Genomic DNA, 24,837 nt, shown 5'->3' with positions numbered 1-24,837 from the left:
GTGCAGTGCACAATTCTACAGTGTGGCATCTTGTCCAATGCCCTGTTGTTTATCATCACTGTTCTCTAATATGGTTGCATATCTTGTTTGCAACATAGCTCCATTATCACCATTAGGTATGCATTGCAGCCTAAGATTCAGGGTTCCAGCCAATAGTTCCACTGTTTTGTATGGTTGAAGGAATGGTTAGAGATGTGATACTCTTGGAACCTGAAGGCCATAATTGAAGATTTGGTTGGCAGGGTTAACTTTAGTATGATAAAATTAAGGCACATGTTGAATTTAAAAATCATTAAACAATTGATCCTCCTCATTTGCAGATTTGACTTCCACATCACACCATGCCATACAGTTTCTATTTTAAGTGATGTAATTTCTCTGGGAACTTTCCATCAAAAATGAAGAGGTCCCTTAGGGCTATATGTACTCTTAAGGGGGGGAACTTAAATATAGACAGTCACTGAAGACTGTGGCAACTTTATTGACACAGATGCACAAGCTTTTTTATTCCTGTTTTAACTTCATCTTTCATCATTTCCAGAGGAATGCTTTTACAATCCTCTCCAAAGGAAACCACTGACACCTCCTGAGGATGCTTACTTTTACTGGGAGAGGAAAGTTAGACTGCTATGTACATTTTCTTGGAAGTAAGCCTCTCTGAACACCAAACATGCAGAGAATTGTTGTGTAATCTAGTTTAGGCAAAAGGTTAATGGATAAATAGGCTAGTAAAGAAGCTCAATGGCCCAGAACATGTGACAAACACACAGATTTGAAGCCCATTACACAATTATAGGTTAACAGTTAAATTGCTGAATGAATTGCAGTCGATTCCTCCTCTTCCGGCTGGGGAGAGTCAACAAGGCATGCCACAACTGGGTGCCAGGGGCAGGAATATATTGTACCATTTTTATTAGGCAGCTGACAGTGGGACATTTTATTAATATCTGTCAGAGGCAGAGGCAGTAAGCAAAGGAGTGGCCAACCAGGTAAGATACTGGTGTCTTTAAGGAGAAATAAGCAGGTGCCAACTGTGTGTTTCCTTTGTGTTCATGGATTTCTGAATACATAGAATTTAAATTGTGCCATTTATTTGAAGTTAACTGCATAACTAAATGCATTTTGGACAGAATGACATTTCTTCTAGACTGGAGTTGGAGAACCTCTGGCTCACTGGAGTGGAGAACGTCTGTGCACACACATGTGCACATATACACAAACAGTGCCTTTAAGCATTTGCAGTCATTTCATTCTGAGGGACAGGTATCAAGGACACTGGATAGCTGGGCATAGCAGGTAGAAGGTGTTTCCACCCACGGTCTCCATCCTTTCTCTCCCTTTGGTTGCTGTCTTGTTTGTAACAATCCCTTATTGAAGAAGGTTAGCTATTGGTATTGTTGTTGTTGCTGTTGTTGTGTGCCTTCAAGTTGTTTCCAACTTATGGCAAAACTAAGGCAAAGCAGTCATGGGGTTTTCATGACAATATTTATTCTGAGGTGGTTTGCCTTTGCCTCAGGGTTATTACAAAGGCGCATCGTTTGCTATTTACATGTTGGACGATAAAGATGTGATGCTGATAGCACTGCATTTCTGATAGCGAGCAGGAGTCTCTTCCTTTTCACATTTGCATCATTTTTCTGTTTTCCATGCAAATTGACCATGAGCCTGTAGATAAGAGTCATCACTTTCTATATTGATGCAGTATCGCTGAGGGCAGTGCTGACTGAACTTGGCTTTATCTTCATTCAGTTGTTAGCGGAAATTAAATGTTCCTTTCCAATAATGTTATGGCTTCCCTCAGGAGTGCCTCAAATTGCAAGTGAAGCTACTGAAAAAATGCAGCCAAGACTGTGTTGCAAACTTAACTTCAGGTCAGAAATGGAGTGTATAATGAAAGGGTTTGCACAGATGCGGCTTTTAACACTGTACGTTCTGAAACATCAGCCAAACAACAGTTGGGAAGTCATTTCTGAACTTGTCAGAAAATGGCACCTAGGCTGAAAACACAAATGAGCAAATGCTTAGCAACATTGTTGTTGTTGTTATTGCTGTGTGCTTTCAAGCTGTTTCTGAGTTATGGCAACTCTATCATGGTGTTTTGTTTTTGTTTGTTTTTTGCAAGTTTCATCAGAGGGGGGTTGCCATTGCCATCCTCTGAGGCTGAAAGTGTGTGACTTGCCCAGGATCATCCAGTGGTTCCCATGCCTGAGCAGGGCTTTGAACCCTGGTCTCCAGTCATACTCCAACCACACCATGCAGACTTAGCAACACTACTGTAAGACTAGCTGTTGATCAGAATGAGCCTCATTCACAACACTAGTTTTATAATAACCCAAAAGACATTTTGCCAGTAACTTTCATATTCAACAAATGGCTATTTTGTGCAACCTATGAGTGATTCAATAATATATTCCCTGTAGCATCTGAGTATCTGAGGAAGTAGACTGAAGTCTACAAACACTCATGCTGCCAACTTTTCTTTGAGTTAATCTCAAAGATGCTACAAGATCTCTCTCCATACTGATTCTACAGACTAACACGTCTGTATCTTTGAATATTTCCTCTAGGTGTTTTTGCTAAATTAAGGAGTCCTAAAGAGTTATCAGCATACACTACATGGCATTTTATGTAAGAAACTCTGTAATTCAGTGGTAATAAAATAAGTTCAAAATAAGAATGGATCTGAGAAAGGATGGAAAAAGACAGATTTGGGCATAAATATGTATTCCTGGCTTAGGGTCAATTTATAGAATCACTGAATGGAGACCACTGAATAACCAGAATCCTATTGGTGTCTTATGCTTGCATAAATTGTTGTACAGAAGTGGTCTGATGTGCAATGTTTGTGTAAAGTTCAAGGTCATGGAAGTGTAGTTGCACATGCAATGCCATTGTGAATTCACTTGTATATTCAGCTGTGCCTTCTATTGTGTATCCAGTTGCCATTTGCTTGTGCAGTGTTACCATTCAACACAAGAGATGTTAATACAGTCAACATGTAACTCTTCATGAAGATATATATCTGTTATGGAACTCATACCCTTAAAAATTTCACAGATGAAAAATGGGACAACTGTGGCCAAACAACTTCAGAGTGTGGTCAAGATGGCAAAGGCTATTGAAGAACATACAAGCTAGGAGAGGATGCCACAGTTTGCTTTTGCCTGTACCTACTGGGAACTGCAAACTTTTTGCCTTTCTTCTTATCTGCTGAGCCCCAGCTGAGTTAACTGAGAACAAACTGCTTTTGCACTTTACTTCATTTGCTGCAAACTGAGTTCAGTCTGAGGACAAAAGGAGAAAATGGAAGGAGGAAAGAGAAATCTAGACATTTTAAAAGCAGTTGAAAAACAGGGATGACAGAGGATTAACATGGGTTATCATTACCAAATCAGGACAATTGAAAGGTATGATGGCTCAAGGCAGTACCTCAGCTAATATGGACAGTTTTTTTGACCAGACCGGATCATACTTCTGTTAAATGCATCACGAGGAACAGAGTTATTCACCACACGTTTGAAATTGTGGACTGTTAACCTGAGCTGGTTAATCTGAGTGCTAAAGTGCATACGCTGGAAGGGATGATTTGAGTTGTAATCCAATTCATCTGGAAATTATCAGTTATAGAAGACTGGTTAAGGCTAAAGCACATAGATTGAGCATGAGGCCAGCAAGCATGCTTTTCTACTTATCTGCACAAAATCAACAGAAAGGGCTTTTCATGTCATATGGGCATACAAAGCCTTATAACACAACAACTGATATTGCTTATGTTAATACTAACAACAGTTGGCTAACTACACAGAAACAAAAGAGTGAGGTAAAGACATGTAGGATGGGCCAGAAAATCTCATTATTGTTTGAAGCAACATACACATACACAAAGTCCTCATGAGGGCTGTAAAATATATTGTGTGTAAATTAGTCCTGACCTTCAAACGTTACCTCTACCCCGTTTACTGTTTAGCAGTCAGCAGCCACTTCCAACATGCATTCCAAAGCTTCTTTTAAAATAGGTGGGGAAAAAAGCTGGATTTTTAATTGGCTTCACAACAAATGAACAAAATTACACTGGGCCTAATCCTATTTGGTGCATCAAATTACATTGGGCTTGAGTGCTACTCAGGGAGATACCCTTCATTTACTCTCTGTTGAAACACCGGTAGCAAGATAGATTGCGGTGAAGGTAAAAATTAAAATTCCACTGGCTGAGTTGCTTGTGCTTGATTTGAATCATACTGACATAATCATCAGTGGTCATGTTCTCCAAGGGAGAGCCCTTGCAATATAAAGAAGGAAGTTGCTGAAGGATTAAGACTGGAAACAGACTAAAACAAAATATAAATAAATCATTAACTAGAATTTTTCTGAGCAGCATGCTGTTTTGCTGAGCTGCTGACTAAAATCCTGTTGGGGAAAGTTGCTGGTGTCCTTAAAGCCTATGAATAGGAAGGCCACTGTCTATAAACCTATGTAAAATTTTAAAAAAATGCTTTCATTAAAGTTTAAGGTGAAGAAATGGGCCATAGAATGAGAAGCTAGACGCAGAGCATGTATAGTTCTCACTTTTACTTCCTTGCTCCTGCAAGCAGTAGTCAACAAAAAAAGCTGATTCAAACTCTGTGTTATGGCATCATTGCCAGGCATTTAAAATTATACACTCCCCTGGGAGAGAGCATGAAGAATGGAATTACATGCATCGGTCTACTATAGTGTGAATTACTTTTCGTCAGACTGGTGCTCATTCTAGCTCAGACTTCTTGGTTTCATTTCAAGCAGGGTTCTGGCCTAGATTTATCACCCAAACCACCTTGGTGACCTTTCATGATGACCTTTGTCAGGGGAGAGAGGAGAATCTGTCCCATGTTGATATTTCTTGACCTCTCACTGCCTTCTGATAGCACTGAAAATGTATTTCTTTTTAGAGAGGAGATTCTCCACCCTTAAGTGTTCCAAATGTTTTGGAGTTCAACTTCCAGAGCATTGGCCATGCTGGCTGGGAATGCTGGGAGATGAAATCTAAAACATCTGGATGATCAAAGGTTGAAAACCACTGTTATAGAGCACCTCCCTGAGCTAATATATAGTATATAATTTGTACAGTTTAGATTTCACGTGAAGTTATACACTGTGTTTTGTATTTTTATAATTTTGTAAATTGTTTTGGGACCCCTTCTGGCTGCAAGAAATGATTCATAAATTTAAAGTAACTGCCACATTTGGAACCAAGTGGTTTAGGTCATCATAGTTAAGAGGCAGCATCAAGGAAACTATTAAAGAAGACTTGCTTCAAAAAATGGAAGTCTTGGCCAAACAAGAGCAGAAGGGAGTACAGGTCTGTGCAAGTCATATGGATATGGATGGGGATGTATACATACATATAACATTTTTATTCAGTATTCATTTATAAGATTAAGATTAAAAATGAAATATTTTTAAATGCATTAGGAACAGCAGGTGAGGTACGGAAACAGTTGCACTGCTGGATGATAACAAAGGAATACTAAAAATTGCAGAATTCAAAGTCATAGCCATGTCAGTCTAGAAAATCAGTATGCAAAGGGATCTTGCAACACCTTTGAGACTAACTGAAAGATCGAAGGTGGTAGCATGAAATTTTCTAGTCTTGAGCCTACTTCCTCAAGGAGAAGATGAAGAAATTATTTGCATCAATTTTCACTGTAGAAGATGCAGGGTAGATATCTGCCTGATCATTTTCAGAAAGGAAGTCTGAACAACTGAGGCAAATAGTGCTGGCAACAGATGATGTAGATCGTCTTAACAAAGAGAAACAAAAGAATCACCAGGGCCTCATCCACACTACAGAATTATAGCATTATTATTCCTTTTTAACTGCCACAGTCTGTAGTTTGGTGAGGTACTGGAGCGCTCTGGCTGAGAATTCTAAATGCCTTTCTTTAAATTGCCAATTCCAGAATTCATAGGACAGAAACATGACAGTTAAAGTGGAATAATAGCACTATCATGGGTCCCAGGTTCAGAAAATATCCACTGGAGAGATCTTAAAAGAACTCAAATGTGAAATTGCTGACATCAGTCAAGATGTTCCCAAGACTAACGAAGAACTGGAGAGAACCCAATTTTTAAAAAAGCAATCAAGGGAGATCCAGGATATTACAGACTGGTTAGCATAATATCTGTTCCAGGTAAATCGCTGGAAAACATTCTTAAAGTTAGCACAAATACAGAACAAGTCCCACTGTAAAAAAAACACCCCAATATGGCTCTTGCAAAGAGAATCTACCTCATTGACCCGTTAGTGTTCTCTGAGAGTGTCAATAAACATGCAGATATCAGCTGGTACACATTTTTATTTGAAATTTGAAACCTGGTTGAAGAGTAGGAAACAGAAAGTATAAATTACTGGTATAAATTATCAGTTCCTTCAATGAAAAGATTATCACACTGCCTTTTTTTGTCCTTCCCTTCTGACCTTGGTGAGGGATGAAAACTTTTAAGCATGGATTTTAATGCGTATCTCCAGGCCCAGGCTGGAGGCATCCCATACCCAATCTGGACTTCTCCCATAATTGCAAAGAATGGAAAAACCCATTCTTTCAAAAAGTGCCCACAGAAGTCCAGATCGGCAGGATGCCTTTGGTCTGGGCAAGGAGGCATACAATAAAATCCATGCTTAAAAGTATTTATCCCATGCTGAGGTAGGGAGAGAGGGGCAGTGAAATAATCTCCATAAACAGTGATGTTTCTCCAAGACTCTGTTGTAGTACTAGTTCTTTTTAACTTGTTCATGAACTCTCATGAGTTGGGCGTGAACAATGAGAGGACAGAATTATGGCTTATATAGTTCTTTGGTCCACTCTAGCACATTTCTTATATCTTTATATTGGTTACTATCATCTTTGTTTCCAAGAGCAGTTTTCAAAATCTATGGTTTTTTTGCCTCAGCGTACAGAAATTATATTACTTTATTATTATTATTATTATTATTATTATTAACCTTTATTTATGAAGCGCTGTAAATTTACACAGCGCTGTACATGCAATCTTTTTAGTTAGACGGTTCCCTGCCCTCGGGCTTACAATCTAAGAAGACATGACACAGAAAGAGAAGAGAGTGGTGGAGGGAAAGGGTAAGAGGTCCAGCAGTTCCTCTCTACCTCCAAGGCCTGGACCATGGCAGATGGACTGGAGGGAGGGCTCGGCTTCATAATGGATGGTTAATCTTCTTCCAGGGAAGATACATACTCTCAAGTAGGATAACATATACAGTACATAGCAATACAGGAAATGGTTTGATAAACAGGCACCAAAAGAACATCAAATAGTAAGCGACAATTATGCAATGCCTGGGAAGGCTTCTCTGAACAGGATGGTCTTCAACACCGTTTTGAAGCTGGTTAAAGAAGTGATGGCTCGTTTGTGGGGGAAGAAGGTTCCAGGAGTAAGGGGCAGCAAGTGAAAAGGGGTGAATCCAGGATGGGCAGAGGAAATCCTGGGCTGAGACAGCAGACCTTGACTACCAGAACGGAGGGCCTGGGTGGGAAGGTGAGGAGAAAGAAGGTCTGATAAGTAAGGAGGGGCCAGTCCATGGAGGGCTTTGAATGTCGACAGCAGGAGCTTATACTGAATGCGGAAAGGGAGAGGGAGCCAGTGAAGGGATGCCAACACAGGAGAGATGTGGTCAGAGCGGTGGGTGGAAGTGATAATGCGTGCAGCTGAATGCTGGACAGAGATTAAAGGACGGAGGTGAGAAAGAGGAAGCCCAGCCAGGAGGACATTACAGTAATCCAGTTGTGAGATCACTAGGGCATGGACCAGGATCTTGGCAGTAGAGGCGGAGAGATATGGTCGGATTTTGACCCTCTAAAAATGGCTCTTCATCTCAGTATGACATTGATTATCTTTCTTGCAACAGTCCACCTCTTTTTCAGGTTCAGGTCTGGGCTTTTACAAACAGGAGTCAAGCATCATGAACACAATGAAGAAACTAGCCTTTTTCACTGAAATGAGTAGAGGCCACCTCTGGGAGATTGTAGGACAGAAACACTTGAAGTTTTTAATCACAACAGATGATGATGCAGAGGGAGGCTAAGCAATTAGGTTAGTCTCCCAGGTTACATTTAATTTTTATATGGATAAATATTGGAGGCCAACCTCATAGTCCCAAAACATGGGCCAAATAAAGCAGCTTTGGGGTCATGGTTTTAAGATGACGCACACTTTGAGCCTGCACCAAACTGGCAAGAGCTGGCCCTTTTAGGAGCAGATTTAATCTGCTCCTGGTGGGACTATGTAGTTGCTGCGGTCCCAGCCTGATTTGGGCCATCTGCTTCAGCTCATATTTAGTTCCTTGTATACAGAGGCACAATGCACTTTTTCAGTGGTACAGAAGAAGTATTTGGCATATGCTCAAGGGCCCTTTGTCTCTCAAAATTATTTTTTGCATGCTCTACATCAGGATCAGGGAATCTGGGACCTTCTGGATGATATTGGAATCCAGCTCTCATCAACCCCATCCAGGATAGCACTTGGCCAGTGAAAATTATAGCTGCAGACAAACAACCCCTGGAGGTGCATAGGCTCCCAAGCACATTCCACACCCTGGCATTGATGACAGCTTCCAGGTCAATTTCACAGTCAAATTAAGTCTGGTGGATGGGCATTTCAATTATAGGCTTTATCAATAAGCCTTTTGCACTTCTGATCTTGGTGGGATCTCAGTGATCCAATGAGTACAACACAACTGGCAGGAGAGGGCTACAGGACTCTGCAAGTTTCTGAGCATGGCTTGGAGAAACTGACATAAGAAGAAAGTTTTGAATTCTGGAAAAAAAAATGCCTTTCTTGACAAGAAGATGAACACGGGTGTTGTGTCAGGAAAGAATGTACTCAGTTGGCCAGTCTGGACTACAGAATACATTAAAACTCTCTTTTTAATATTCAGGAATGAGGGAGTCATATGAAGGCAGCTGGAATGACCTAACTGTCATTTTCCTGGGCTTAAATAAAGAAAGAACACCTCAAAATATAACTGCAATGGGCACAATTTGAAAGAGTGTAGTTAATTACATTTAAAAATCTTCCAAATGTCTTGTTTTCAAATAACTTTAAATGTAATTAACCCTGCCCTTCTGCTTTTTAAATATGGATATTCCCTGTTCTTAATCTATCTGTGCAAATTATGTTAACAGTTTTTAAATGTACACAGCATTTTCAGGCTGAAGTGCAGCTCACAGACAATTTTATAAGTAAACAAAATAAGTAATTTTTAACCAATGAAATTAATGCCTCAATATTCTCCTTCTTTTCTTACAGCAAATATTTCTAATTTAACTGAGTTAGCCAAAAGTCTTCCTTCTAGGAACCATGCCAAAAATTAGACACCTAAAAAGAATGTGAAGATGTATGGGAATGGTCGCATAACAAGGCTTTGTGTGCATGGCATATTGAAGAAAGTGTTTGAAAGAGCTCAAGTCTGACATACAGCCCCCTTATTTTATATTAAGAAACTCCCAGAGAAAAACTACTTTCACTAGTCATGAGTCAGCAGTCTAGTCTGCCTCATTAGAAAAAGACAATTGCCACTTAGTAAGCCAAGCTCACTTCCACTCTTGCCCTCTGTTACACAAGCTAGGGGATATGGAATCTAAACACTCTCGTGTACAGCAGCACTCTATGCTGTGTATTCCAACATCTCCTCTCACATCAGGGGTTGTTTTATTATAGTCAGCCCTCAGTTGTCCATGAATTCTGCATCCACAGGGTCAACCAACCATGGTTTGAAAATATTTGGGAGGGGAAATTACAAAAAGCATATCTTGCAGTTCACCGTTTTATGTAAGGGACACCATTTTACTATGCCACTGTATATAATGGGACTTGACCATCCAAAGCAATCACTCTTTCTATGGTAGTGATTCACCAGACTGTAACTGAGGGGCTGAACAGACTGTCCCTTTCCTTGCCCAATTGGGGTTGCAGCAACTACATGCTGTGGCCCCAATCTGGCTTTTCCGTGGTGCAAAAAGAAGCCACAAAAATGGCTCCTTTTATCGCCTCGGATAGGGCACCCTAGCTGCAGCAGCTTTTCAGTGCTCCTTTGGCACAGTGTGTTTAAATACTGTGCCAACAGCGATGCTGGTGTGGGGGCAGCTGGCATGTCTACACCATACTCCCACCATACTGGTGTATAACGCCAGTCTGTAGAGGCTCTGAAACTTCTTTTTGAACCTACACATTTATATGGAATTATTCAAGGGGGTATCGTAAAGTAATAATTATCACCCAGAAGTTATTATGGTATATTGATGAAATTATGTCAGTGTCATAATTGACCCCTAAGTGCATGATGTTGAGAAAATCAGCTCATTGTGTCCTTTATTTTTGTTACAGTTTGTGCCAGACTAAAGTGTAAGATGGGGAAGATTGAGGCTCACGGTGTGACAAAGTTTCTGCATTTGAAGGGTAATAGTGCCTAGCAAGTTTATGATGAGATGATAGTAGTTTATGGAAATGATTGCTCATCTTATGACACTACTGTGAGCAGGAAAAGGATTTTCTAAACTGGTCACACGTCCCTCACAGAGAAGCCAAGACCTGGAATACTATCATTGACAGACGAAGTGGCCACAGTGAAGAAAGTGGAATGTTTAATCCTGGAAGACAGATAAGCAATCATCGAATGATCATGAATGAAACTGGTGTCAGTTATGGTAGTGTGTGGGAAATTATTCATGATGAATTGTACAAGTCTAAGGTGTCTTCACACTCGGTTCCATGTTTGCTAATCCTTTCCAGAAACAAACACAGCATGACCTTTCAAGACAGATGTTAACACTGTTGGAACAGGATGAAGAGGATTTTTTTGGTCATCTAGTAACCATGGACGAATCTTGTATCTATCAGTATGATTCAGAGACCAAAACCATGAACATGGAGTGGAAGCATGCCGGTTCCCCTCCCCCCAAAAAGGTGCAGAAGTCAGCAGGGAAGGTCATGCTCTCAGTTTTTTGGGACTGTCATGGAGTCATTCTCACAGATTATCTTGCAAAGGGCAAACCATCACATACTACAGCAATCTTCTTGACAAGTTGTGAAATGTTCTGAAAAAAAAAATGCTCTTCAGAGGCATTTGTCTCCTAGCGGACAATGCACCAGCTCACTCATCTCAAATTGCAGTTAACAAAACAAGAGCGTGTGGCTTTGAGATTTTGCAGCATCCGCCTTATTCTCCCAACCTTACACCAAGTGACTTTTTCTTGCTCCCAGAAATGAAAAATAAGTTGTGGGGATGCCAATTCGACAACACAAACGATGTCATTCATGAAGTGAAAGAGTGGTTTAAGGCGCAATCTGCAAACCTCTACAATAACAGTATTCGGAGGGTCAAGAAACACTGGGGAAATGTGTAAATCTGGATGGTGACGATGTAGAGAAAAGTTAACAACTACAAATCAAAACAAACTTTCTATCAATTTTTTTAAAGGTGATAATTAAAACTTTACGATACCCCCTTGTACTTTGTGCTGTAAGATAGTTGTACAACAGCAGAAACAAATACTATTTATTTTGTTATGTAAATATGTAAATTCAGTTCAATTCTAAACTGTTTCACTGTGAATGGCATTTTGTTGAGCTCATTCCCTAATATCTGTTTTAGTATTGCAGACGCAAATAACTTTTATTGAGCTCACTTTCATCTTTATGCTTCTCAGTTACAGTTGGCACATGTACCATCTGCCATGTAGTTCATAAGCTATTGAAGAAAAACCATAGTGCTACAGGTGTAACATATCAAATTCCATGCTTCTGACATACCTTTGCCCTCTTCCTTCCTCATATCTTTCTAATGAATTTTCATCTATCACTCAGGTCTTCTGGGAAATATTTGCTCCAACCAGCCAGCATTAGACTAGCAACGTTTTCCCGGAGGCCCTTTTTATCTGCTGCCCCCAAACTCTGGAATGACCTGCCTGAAGAGATATGACAACTGAAAATGCTGGCTGCATTTCAAATAACATTGAAGACACATCTCTTCCAGCAGCCCTACCCAATGAATTTTAAATCATAACTTTTACAGAATATACTTATATGTGTATTTTAATGGTTTTACAGTGTCGTATTTTACCTGCTGGTTTTATGTCTTTTCTTTTCAATTGTGTTTTGTATTTTAACATGTTGTATCCTGACTCAAGCCTTGAGGAGAAGTAGAAAATAAATAAAATTTGTTGTTCTTGTTGTTGGCTTAGGTTTTCTTAAAAATATAGAAAGGTGAGTAAAACTCATGCCTGGTAAAACAGATGGGCTAAAAAGAAGTGGCTTCCACCCACTTTGGGGGCATGTTGTTCACATTACGAACACCCTCAAAGCAGTCCGAAGCCACTCCGGTGCCGCATTCCATTCCTTTGGACGGGAGCAAAAAGGAGCTGGGATAATCCGGCCTCTGGTGGCATGGCCTGGGTGGTGGCCTGCTTTCAGTATGGGCTGTGTGGTTGCTGCAGACCCAATCAACATGTGGTAGGAGTGGCTTTTGGCCGCTCCTTCCCACCTATCTTTTTTTTTTTGGGGGGGGGGGAGGAATACCTACCTACACACCTACAATTTTATATTTTCTTATAAAGTGGATATATTTTATGTCATACATTAAAGCTGACCGTGTAATTAAAAAGATACATTTTTGAAAACACTTCTGTAAAAAAAAAAAAAAACCCAAAACAGAACAAAAACTATAATTTATTATACTTCTGTCTTCATTCTATGCCAAGTGTTGGTGGATTACAGAAAAAAATCTAAGTTTTCTTTAAAAGTTTCTACTAAATATAATAAAAGAACAACTGACATTTAGTTTGTTACACTGGAAAAGATGTACATACTTTAATTGCTTTGTTAGCTTTATCTAAGTCTCTTCAGCTATTAAAAAAAGAAAGAAAATTGTTCATAGTCAAAAAACAAACATTCAATCAGTTGATACAACATTACAGTACAGCCAACTAACATTGTTCAAAATCTCGTCGTTTTATCTCAAGCTAAGGAGTCTTTAGACCAGATTATGACAAAGCTGGTTTAATGTATTTTCAAGTTGGTATAGTTAAAGATTTTGCAGAACACTGTACTTTCTGTTGATGGCTTCAGAAGAAAGGGGTCGTGGGACTTGTAAATGAAAGGGCAATCCCAGCCTTTCAATTTTTTTTTCATAGTTAGAACAGCATTGTTAAATTAAGCACAACTAAAAAATGTGGAAGCTAGGTGAAGCTGCCATTTTGTGTGTGTCAAAACAATTGCGATACGCTATACTAAAAAAAATTTGAAATATCCATCTGTCCTCACCACTCTGCCACAAAACTAGCAAAGTCAAAAATTACAAAAGTCTTCAAACTTGTCACTTTTGCAGAATAAAGCAAAAAAGTCTTTGTGCTCCTTACTACCAGAAGCAAAATATCATCTGAGTTACCACATGTAATAGCTTCTGGATGTGTCCACTTGAGTTGGCTTGGTTTCTGCAGAACCCTCCTTATCTTTTTCACTGTCACCTTCCCAGAGGTTAATAAGTGGAGGGTAGAGTTCATTCAGGGGAATAGAGGAGGTCTTTTGCATATACTTTTTCAATGAATGGTGATAGTTTTTCCTCTTAAACCTTTTAGCAACATAGACAGAAACAGAAGCAAGACTAATAACAGCAAACATTGACCCCATGACCGCAGCCAGGGCTGTACTTGTTTCTTGGTCGGTAATGTCAAGGGCAAATGCTGCATTTTTTGTTGTAACATTAACACAGGACTTCTGAGTTTGCTGATGGATATTAGACACAGTAAGACAAACTTCATAATCTGTGGAGGGCTGCAAATGTGTGAGGTTGTATTCATGCACATCAACTGGGACCCTAGCAGTATATGTAATGTGAGGATTATCAATCTTCATTGTAGCAGATGACCACTTTAAATTGGATGTCATAACGTTAGAGTTAACCTTCCAAGAAACTAGGATTGAATGAGATTCCGTTTGCTTGACGTATATTTTCAGCACTTGAGTGCCATCCAGAAGTGTCCCATTCACCCTTATTGTAGCTACTCTTGTATCAGCACCTTCTATATTTTGGGCTACACATGTGTACCTTCCCGAATCCTCAGTTTGAATATTTGATATTTCCAGAGTCCCTTCACTACTAAGCTTGTATTTATCTGAAAGGGTTTCAGCAGTTATTTTATTCCCAAGTGGAGTTACCCAATAAATCTCAGGTTCTGGCTCTGCCATAGCCCGACAGTCCAAAAAGACAGTCATGCCAATATCCAAATTCAAATGATTTGGAAAAGTGTCATGAGAAATCATTGGAAGACATTGCTCATTAGAATCCTGTATCAATACCTCCTTGACTTGCTGTCCTCTGTATTCTGGTGGCATAGCACAGAACATCGATAGGGGCTCCATGAAACGGATATTGGTCTTGTTCGAGTTTATCCAGTGGATGACACAGTCACACCTGAGGGGATTACTGTGAATGCTAATTTCACGCAGGTTTGGAAGAGATTCCACTGTTTTTTGGTAGACTGCATTCAAGGCATTATTGTTAAGCATCAGGCTTTCAAGAGCAGGAACATTCCGAAAAGCTAAGCGATGAATGTAAGATAACTTTGGGTTGTTTGTTGCTTCAAGCTTGGTAAGTTCAGGAAGATTGTCGAGTGCATACCTGTCAACAGAGACCAGCTCTCCCATATTGTTGATTCCAAGTTCTTTCAACCGAAGCATGTTTTTGAAGTCTCCTTCTTGGATTTTATGAATTGGATTTTTGTTAAGATCCAAAAATTTTAAATTTGGGACCTTTTCAAGTGCAAGTTGGGGAACTTTAGCCAACCTGTTGTCATAGAATGAGAGACTTTCAAGACTATCCAAGCCCACTAGCGCATTTCCAGGAATGTCTGTCAGATACATCCCAGCCAGGACCAGACTCCTTAAATTTGATAGTGGCTTAAAGTTCATATCTAAAATTCCAATCACAGGATTTTCTCCAATCATCAGAATTTCCAAATTGGGTGTAGAATCAAACCAACGGCTATCAATAACTTTCAATTTATTGGAATTAAGATGAAGTCTTAAAAGATTCTTCAGGCCTGAGAATGCATTTGCAGAAATGGAACTGATTTGGTTATGGTTTATATAAAGCTCCTGAAGATTGCACAGATCCTGTAAACAGTAATCTGTCATCTCTGTAATTTGATTCTCTTCTAGGTGTAAAGTAGTGAGTTGAGTAAGATTTGACAGCCCCACATCTTTTATACTAGTGAAATTATTTTGTGAAAAATCCAGCTCTGTCAAATTGAAAAGCTGTTGGAGCTCATCTGTGGTCCTGGCAATGTTGTTGCTTTGTAAGAGAAGAACTTGCGTATCGCTGGAAAGGTTACTGGGGATTTTTGTTAAACGAAGGTCATTGCAGTCAACTGTTGTAGCTTCTCTATAGGTTGACTGAGGTGTAAACCAGGGTCTTATCTCACAGACACATAGTTGTGGACATTCATTACTCTGTAGGGAAGATGCAATATATGGATTTATGAGCAATCCCAACATCAAATGGCAAACTGTTAATAGAAAATTCACGAGGGCCATATTGGTTTGCTGTAGGTTGTGCTTGTTAACCACTACCAAATAATAACAGATCAAATTTGTAGTTACTGAGCAGAAAAAGACTTTTTTGTTTGAAATGCTCAGGCATCCAGTGGAAGATACTCCTATGATGTTTGTTAAATAAGTAAATGATCCACGTCTTCTTTTTTGCCAATCTGAGACCTTTCACTCTGTGCAAGCTTTCATCAATATGTGTTGCTGTGTCTGAAATGAAAAAAAAAAGACAGACACGAAATTAATCTTATGTTTTTTTCCATTTAAAACCTTCTAACTCCCTTACCCTGATATTACACAATGCCTGATATATTTTAATCACATGCTAGAACCTCTCTATATGCCATCTACAGTAGGACAATATCAGAAGAATTTCTAAGGCATCTACTGACCATTACAAACATACAGAATGTACTGTCAAATAGGTATTCACTTGTTTTTCTTGATCTTAGAAAAAAATCACAGTTTGGATTTAGGAAACACATTCAGGGGTAACTATGCTGGCCATACAGCAAAATAAAACAAAATACAAAATCCACAAAAGGGTAATACCTTTAATAGCAAGCCAAAATGCACAACACACATAATGCAAGCTTTCAAAACTCCACTTCTTCCTCCTGTATGATTTTTAAAAAACACCTTTTGCCTGATAAAGAAGCCACTGGAGCTTTAAAAGTGTGCATCATGTGTTTTGTGCATTTTGGCTGGCCAATAAAGGTACCAATCCTTTGTGTATTTTGTATTTTGTTTTATTTTGATGAATGTCCAGCAAAATATTCAGTCAGAACAGAGGAATTCTAAATAAGTGGGAAGTAAGGACTGGGACGTAACTCTTTGAGGTTTCTACCTCCAAGAAAGGTAAAACTTTATTTTTGGATTATAATTGGCTGACTTTTACCTATACAACACCTAAAGGTTCCCCCCCCCCCCCCCTCAGATGTAGTAGTACAGTGACTTCTTAAGAAATTAAATGTTCTCTGCCCAGGAAAGGGGCCTATAGCTTCACAAGAGACATCCGGGATTCCAAGAGGAGTTGCTTCACTGCTGTTAACAGGGTTTAAATTTTATTGTCCTTTGTCTTGGCCCCCACATGACCATGAAAGGCATGGTTTCTGCCTATACTGAGATCCCTCCAAACCAATTCAACTACAGCAGAGATAGCATCTATACAAAATGCAGGTCTGTGACATCAGTACCATCATTTTTTTTTTTTTGCTTCCTCCTGTATGATTTTTTAAAACATCTTTTCCTGAAAAGGCCAATGTAGCTTCTAAATCCTGCATGATGTGTTCTGTGCATTTTGGCTGGCCAATAAAGGTATCACTCTTGTGGGTTTTGTATTTTGTTTTATAGTTTGGATCTATTAACCTAAAAAAACCCACAGTTTGGATCAGAGACAGTATAGCAAAATATCTCATGACACCTCATGGGGTTCCTCACACTTGTTCCTCTTGATTTGTCTCTCTCGTGCATACAGATTACACAACTTCTAATTTTATAAGATGAATGAATAATTTTCAGTGATATGGTAAAGTTTTGCTTACTAAAGCAAACAGATGCTGTATTTGATACATCTTCACATGGTTAGTTAGAGTCATGGACTGTCATGTTTCTAGGTGGCTACTAGATAATTTGTAGTTATATACTGTCCTCCCTCTGTTTTTGCGGAGGATCGGTTCTGCCCCCTCCCCGTGAAAATGGAAAATTGTGCATATTCAAGCCCTATTGGCTTGAAGGGAGTTGCACACCCACAGGGGCATGCAGGTATATGCCATGGGCGCACACCCCATTTTAACCCCCTTCATTTGCCTCCCGTGGATAGTCAAGGAACGCGGATCCCAAGTCTGCAAGAATGGAGGGAGGACTGTATTTCTAGTCCCTACACAGAAACACAGTTAACACACATTAATGAATTTTTTTTTTGCAGCCATAGGGTGTTTAGTTCCTTAGCCATAAAGGAAAACATTATCATTTTACGAAATGACAGCTCTCTCCATCTATTTCATGTAACTATAGGTTCCAAAACACCAGCTATTCTCCACTGTATATGCAAAATATTTCCTCTTGTAGATATGAATGTTAGGATTATTTACTTTATCAACTTATATGTCAGTCAATGCATAGGAAATCCATATGCAATATAGTACAGCCACTTAAATTAGAACACTAACAACCAGTCTTAAACATTTATGGCTAGGTTACAGATGAAGGAAAGCTTTTATGAAAATAAATATGTTTCAATAATGGGAAATATTTCTATGATTTGGGCTCTCAATCACTTCCAGTATCCCTGCTAAGCCACAAAGTTTCTTTTTTCAAATATGCCATTACTTTACTGTAATTGATTTCATGAATTAATAGTCTGCTTGTGAAAATCCCAAAGCACAATATAACCTTTGTGCAGCAAGCAGATTGATTATTTTAAATTATATGCTTAAAACTCCTGTAGTTATGTCTGTTTATGAGGCTTACTTATCTTATACAGAGCTTATGGTAAAACATACAAACACAGCAAGATTCAGGATAAGCTGCAAATTCAAATGTATTGCTTTGTTAATATTTATGTCCCATCAATTGCACATTACATGCCATTCCATTGAACATTTCTAGTTAAACAGAATATCTGTTGTTAAGCATTCTATGCACAATGCTTTTACAAGTGACAAATGAAACTTTTGGTTTCTTATTTTACATTGTCAGAAATCTCATACAGTATGAGCTTATAATTAACCAAGTAACTTCTGGCCAGACCCCACACAACCTGATGGAAACATAATTCAACCATGCTCTGACTATCAACAGAATAGCCCTCTTTCTTCCCATATAACTGATGCCTGGGTGTGAGTTATATCATTCCAATAGTGCCACAATAGTGATTAAGTAGTAATCACAAACATGAAACAGTTACCTTAAGTATGTAGTTAAGTATAGGCCGATACAGGATTCCAGCCATCATTGCTTACTGTGTGGAGATGTGAATTTGAATATATTATATACTGCTTTTTCTAGCCTATGACTAAAAGGAATCCAATGTACATATTTACAAATTAAAATCTACAGAAATTTTAATAGCGTATTTTTTTTCCTGGATATCTTGCTTGATTTTAATTATTGTATGACTGTAGCACAAAAGCAGTTAAAAATGTAGAGATTAGGCCAGAAATTCCAATTACAATAAAAGGTCAGGAAAAACAACTGAACTGTACATTGGTGATTGGATAGTGATGATGGTTGTGGTTATGAGGATAGTTTCATTTATATCTAATGGTATCCCCAGCCCTGGGCTCAAGGCAGCTTACAAAAATTAGAATAGACAAAAGTGGCATTGGCAGCAGCAGTAATAAGCCCTGGAGGCAGGGGGAGGAGTGATGTCAAAAGGAGGCTGCTTGCACATAACAGCCTCAAGCTTCAATAGCCTGAAGCTGGATAGGAAGGAGATGGTATTTGCAGCAGAAACAACAACAATGGCTGGAGGTGGAGGACTGAGATACCAATGCAAAGCTACAGAAAGATGAGATGATAAAAAAGATAAAGGTTTCCCCTTTGACACGATTGTCAGAGGGACGGTGCTCATCTCTGTTACTAAACTGAAGAGCCAGTGTTGTAAAATATGACTCTGTGATCATGTGGCCAGCATGACCACAGAATTCTGTTACCTTCCCACCAAAGTGGTACCTATTTATCTACTTGCACTTTTACATGCTTTCAAACTGCTAGGCTGGCAGAAGCTGAGACTAGTGGCAGGAGCTCACTCTGTCACATGGCGCCTGCGTCTTGAACAGCCCTATTTAAATATTTGAAGGGATGTCATATTAAGGCTGGGGCAAACTTGTTTTTTGCTGTTCCAGAGAACAGGACCCAAATGGATTCAAACTACAGGAAAAGAGATTCCATCTCAACATTAGGAGGAACTTGCTGACAGTAAGAGCTGTTTGACAGTCATGCGGTCCGAGGCAGGATGCTGTCTCAGAGAGTGACAGAGTCTCCTTCCTTGGAGGTTCTTAAATGGAAGATGGATGGCCAACTGTCTTGGGTGCTTTGATTCTGGGTTCCTGCATGGCAGGGGGTTGGACTAGATGGTGCTTGAGGGTCTCTTTGAACTCTATGATCTCTCTTCCCACCTTTACGGGATGCATGAGCATGCACACAACAGCCTCAAGCTTCAACAGCCTGGGGGGGGGGGAAGTCATATCAAGGTGCTGCAATTGCTCTTCACCATACAGCGTGCCCGTGTTATACATGGGTGTGCTTTATGCGGTCTTGAGCGTATGCGCTCAAGCCGCGGGACGTGCACGGGGCTCAAGGGGCGGCGCATCCCATTCAAATGAATGGCTGCATGTGCCAGTGGCGCCCTGTGCGCTGCCACGCCATCGTGCATGAGCCCCATTGGAAACAATGGGGTTCAAGCATAGGCGGAATTCGCCTTACGCGGCGGGGTCTGGAACGGATCCCCCGCATAAGGCAAGGGGAGACTGTATTACTACTGTACAGGCTTGTGCCTCCATGTGTCTTTCCTCCAACCCTAGTGAATCTGCCAGTCACTTGCCTTGCAGGCCCAAGAAGTGTGTGTCTGGTGGCCAAGCCTTGCCATCAGTTCCACTGCTGCCCCGACCACTTGGAAGAAGGTATTATTTTTTTATTTGTAGGCAATGGTGGGTTAAATCTTTGGATTTGGCACCCATAGATAAGACAGGCCCGTTAGACTTACTTTCACATCTGTAACTAAGTAGACAATGTAAAATATGAGCCATAAAGAAGGGCCCTCCCTCCAGTCCATCTGCCATGGTCCAGGCATCAGAGGTAGAGCAGATCTGCTGGACTTTCCCCCTTCCCCACTGCCATTCCCTTCTCCTTTTGTGTCTTGTCTCTTTAGATTGTAAGCCTGAGGGCAGGGAAATGTCTAATACACAATTTGTAAGCCGCTCTGATAGCCTTGGCTGAAGAGCAGGGTATAAGTAAATAAATATATTATTATTATAAACATTTTTAAAAATACAGAAAATACTGCATATTATTATAAGCCTTCCGCTGCCCCCCTAACACTCAGTTCCCAAAGGTCCATTGGAAAAATGTTTTTATCTGCTGCCAGAAAGACACTATGGAAGGTCCAGTCTAACCTCACTAGGAAGGGATTTTGAGAGCCAGGAAGCAGCCACCAAGAAAGATTATTTTTCTAAATGCACATTTGGCCTTTTTACATAATGAGAATTTAGTTTCTCTTGAATCTCAAAGAAAAAGTAAAGATGCCAGTTAACCTAGCCAATCCTCATTTAGCAATGGGTCTACTGGACAAAGGCCAGCTTTTTTTAAAATGTGAACTGTGATACTGAGTGAAAACCTCTCCTCAGTACATTGCAGATAAGGGATTTAATGCATGCAAGGATTCTGATAGGTAGTGTAGGTCTGGAGAATAAAGGGGAATTACTGACATATAATTTTTCAAGAAATTGTGTTTTCATGGCTTATTTTACTGTATTATTTAAACCAACAATGAGCCCAGGTTCTCCTCCTCGGATAGAAGTATAGTTGAATACACACTAAGATCCTTATATAGAAAATGGAGGAGAGGAAAATGTAAAGGAGTCCAACACTAATTCCCAACTTGATAATTCATAGTTTCTGAAGTCAGTTCACATTCTTTTGAAATCTTATTTTTTTTGGGGGGGGGGGTAATTTAAGGGGAATGAAGCAGTATTAGTTGAGGAAATGATTACATAACACCGATTTCTCTCTGCTTTAGACTTCCCAAAGCCCTTTTAGCTCAGAAATAGGTTAGACTGACTGTGTTTTTATATGTATTTTGGTTCAGGAAGAAGTCTGCTCATTTAGTTTGGTTTATTAGCATAAGTCATAATGAAATGTTAGACTAAAATACCACGTATGTACACAAATGCACATATTTAGCTTTTGCACACAAAAATGAAAAATCTCAAAGGTCTTCTCTCCAGTGGGTAAGATTACAAATGTTTTGCTCCTTTTTCAGATTTTTAGGCTTTTTGCAAGTATTTCAGTTGCTCAAAAGAGGTTGCATTTTGAACAAATACAATGGATGTTGTATTTTCAGCAAAACAATGCTTCTTCCCCACAAAATGTGTCCATATGTACAAATGTTTATACACCCCCTCCACACACAAATAATCAAAATACATTAAACTCTTGTAATGTGTCAATGACAAGGAAACATATACATTTTCTATAGAAAATCATAAACACATGAACTAAGGAGTTCATCTAACCCAGGACTAGGGAATATGTGGCTTCCTGATTATGCTGTACTGAATCCCTCACCATTGGCTATGCTGGCTAGGGCTGATGGGAATTACAGTCCTACAAGATTTAAGGTTCCACATATTCCTGATCAAAAGCAATGAGGGAGCTGAGATTCAAAAGGGACTCTGCCTTCCATGCAAGCAATCAGAGAAAAAGGTTGGAAAAAGAGTGGAGGAATCCTAATTTCTTTAGGAACAATCCCTACCATTGCTAATGCCATCTACTAGAGTACAACTTTTACAGTACATGTCTTTGTCCACATAAGCTATTGTCCTAGAAGTCTATAAAAGCAGAGCTGACCTGAAATTGAACAAATGCAAAATTTAATGTTTCTAGTAAAACTTTGGAAGGAGCCATCACAAATCCATGAGTTAAAACAGAAATCTGAATCCCATTGTCAGTCCGAACCAAAGTAGTCCCTTTGAAGTAATGGAATTTAATCACTTTAACAATTTTATTCAATAGGTTTACTCTAGATGGGACTAACCAATAGGATTCAGGGCAGAGAGTAATACACAGAACCATCATTGCTTCACTTCTGCAGTGTTGTTGCGACTGCTAACCTTTCCTGCATTCTCTGCAATGAATGCTTCCAAGTGATTTGAAAATCCTGACTGGAATGAGAAATGAATTGCTGTTCACACTTCTGAATATTATTGCATGTTATTTTATGCCTGAACAAGGAATATCTGTTAAGGATTTAGGATAAAGCAATTACACAAAAAGGAACACGTTTTACATATGGCCGCATCTGAAATCAGGTTTGATTGCAAAGGCTAATGGAGCTGTCTTTGTGAGGAGGCAGGGGGCGAAACCATCTATGAAAATGTTGGTGAATTTTCTTGAATAATAGTTTATTATACTAAAGAGCAAGAGTTTGAACACTCTGGATTGCCTGAAACATAATGCTGTATCTCCATATTTTGACACTATTGCAATGGCCTATGGCTAAAAAGCAATTAAAAACTGTATGATTTCATATATAATTCATTGCAACCAATTAGTTCATATAAACATTCCTATCTTTTAAAAGCTTACATTTTTGTTATTAAACAGCTTGAAATAAAGGCCACATTTCACCCACAGGACAGAGTCCAGCCCAATATAAAGATGTGTCCAGATTTTGTATCAAGAAATGACTGGACTGAATACTGAATAGGATGGTACTTAAAGAGACACTTCCAGTTGCAAAGAAACTTCTTATTCTTATCTGAAGGACTAGATCTCCATCTGATTTCTAAGATCTTAGGAGTAGGCTCTTCTCCAGTCCCATCATGTTTCCAGGCACATTTGGTGGGAACATGGGAGAGAGTCGTGTTAATGGCTTCTCCACAACTTTGGAATTACCTCCCTAGGGAGGCAAAGGCGACCTTCTACTTGCTGTCCTTCTGCTAGCAAGTGAAAATTTTCTATCCTGAATGTCTTTGGAGAATTGACTGTAATATCCTTTTAATGGTGTGATGTCGTTTTTATCCTATGTTTTTCAGTTCTATAAATTGTTTCATTGCATTACAAGGTAACTTTTACATTACATTTTACTGAGGTTTTTCCTCTATATTTTAATCTGTATTAAAAGTACTGGACCACACCTGATCTTAGAAACTAGACAGAACTGGTTAGTACTTGGATGGGAGACTACCAAGGAATATCAGGTGCTGTAGGCTATACTTAGAGGAAGGCAATGGCAAAGCACCTCTGAGTGTCCATTACCTTTTTTAAAAATGAAATTAATGGGGTCACAATAAGTCAACAGGTGACTTGAAGGCATACACACACAAGCACCTTGAGTCCCAGTACTAGAAAAAAGGGGATTCTACATGAATTTAAAACACTGATAATGATAATAATAATTATAACAATTGCAAGGGTGTAGAATTACTGTCACTGATTTTCCAACTGCTACATCTGGTACCCCTGCTGGTCTCATCCACCTGTTGAACAGCAGTCTCTGGCACAGAGATTGGTTGCTACAATGTGTGGATTACAGTTTATCAGTATTCAGCTTGACAGAACCAATTGCCCACCATGTAGTGTGCAGAATTGCCGTAAGGCAGCAGTTCTCATTTTTTGGCCCTCCAGATTGTTTTTGTATTTCTCATTTCCAGAAGGCCCAGATAGCATGGCAAACAGTTGAACATTCTGGGATTAAAAATCCAAAACCCCTGGAGGCCAAAGGTAGAAAGCCAATGCTTTAGGACTGGAGGTAATATGCAGAGAAAACTCTTTCTTTGAAAAACTATGAAAAGATGGTTTTGGCCCATTAGTGACCATGGCACAACTGGATTTTAAAATGACCACCTCCCTCGTGAGGAAACCAAATCCATATAAATTACCCAACCATTTACCCCATGTCTTTATAGGTGGAGGTCCGCCTCAATAATGAACTTCAGATAAAGTGAACACACTATTTCATGATTAATCTAAGAGAAAAACTGGATGAGAAGATTGAAAACCTATCGACAACTACACAGTCACCTCAACTTTGTATACATGTTGCTATGTCAACAATTTAAACCCTGTAAGTTTGTTTTCGGTGAGCCATGACAGCAGCAACACAATCATGTGAAAAACAAATTCAAACTATGCTAACTTGAAAGCTTTTCTTTCCGAAACTCTAAGTTCTCAAGGAAGCAGTTTAAATAAGAATTATACCAGCATCTCAGTAAAGCTAGGAAGCAGCATTAGCAGCTGTTGGTGGCTGCACATGATAAAATGGAATGCAGAAACATGTGTTTATAGAAAACTATGGGGAATAGACTCCCTTACTAAAGAAAAGGCTACAGGTGAGGCTTTTCAGTTGTTAGGGGTGACACAATAGAGAATTATGCAGGAAAACAGCAGAAGTGGAGAAGTTTCTGACCTTTCTCATGAAAACTGAAAGGAGATCAAACAAAACAAACTAGTGGAAGATTCCAGAAATGCCAAAGGAAGTATTTCTTACATGTGATACAGGCTGATAAGTTTATCACATGGGAC

The 24,837-nt window shown here is 39.4% G+C and overlaps 1 protein-coding gene across 4 annotated transcripts in view; it reads right to left on the bottom strand.

The window, feature by feature from the left end:
• Positions 1 to 12,732: 12,732 nt before the first annotated feature.
• Positions 12,733 to 24,837, bottom strand: part of LRRN1 (leucine rich repeat neuronal 1) — a 41,261-nt gene continuing 29,156 nt past the window's right edge. For all 4 annotated transcript variants that reach the window (XM_089519963.1, XM_089519943.1, XM_089519973.1 and 1 more), the window contains one exon: positions 12,733 to 15,801. In XM_089519963.1, coding sequence (XP_089376089.1) covers positions 13,429 to 15,579 — 2,151 coding nt within the window. In that variant the 5' untranslated portion in view covers positions 15,580 to 15,801 and the 3' untranslated portion in view covers positions 12,733 to 13,428. The remainder of the gene's footprint in view (positions 15,802 to 24,837) is intronic.

The sequence above is a fragment of the Sceloporus occidentalis genome, unplaced genomic scaffold, assembly GCF_023333645.1.
Source record: "Sceloporus occidentalis isolate IW3139 unplaced genomic scaffold, rSceOcc1.0.p SCAF_1, whole genome shotgun sequence".
Classification (NCBI taxonomy): domain Eukaryota; kingdom Metazoa; phylum Chordata; class Lepidosauria; order Squamata; family Phrynosomatidae; genus Sceloporus; species Sceloporus occidentalis.
The sequence above is the reverse complement of the archived record's forward strand: the minus strand, read 5'-3'. Positions and strand labels throughout refer to the sequence as shown.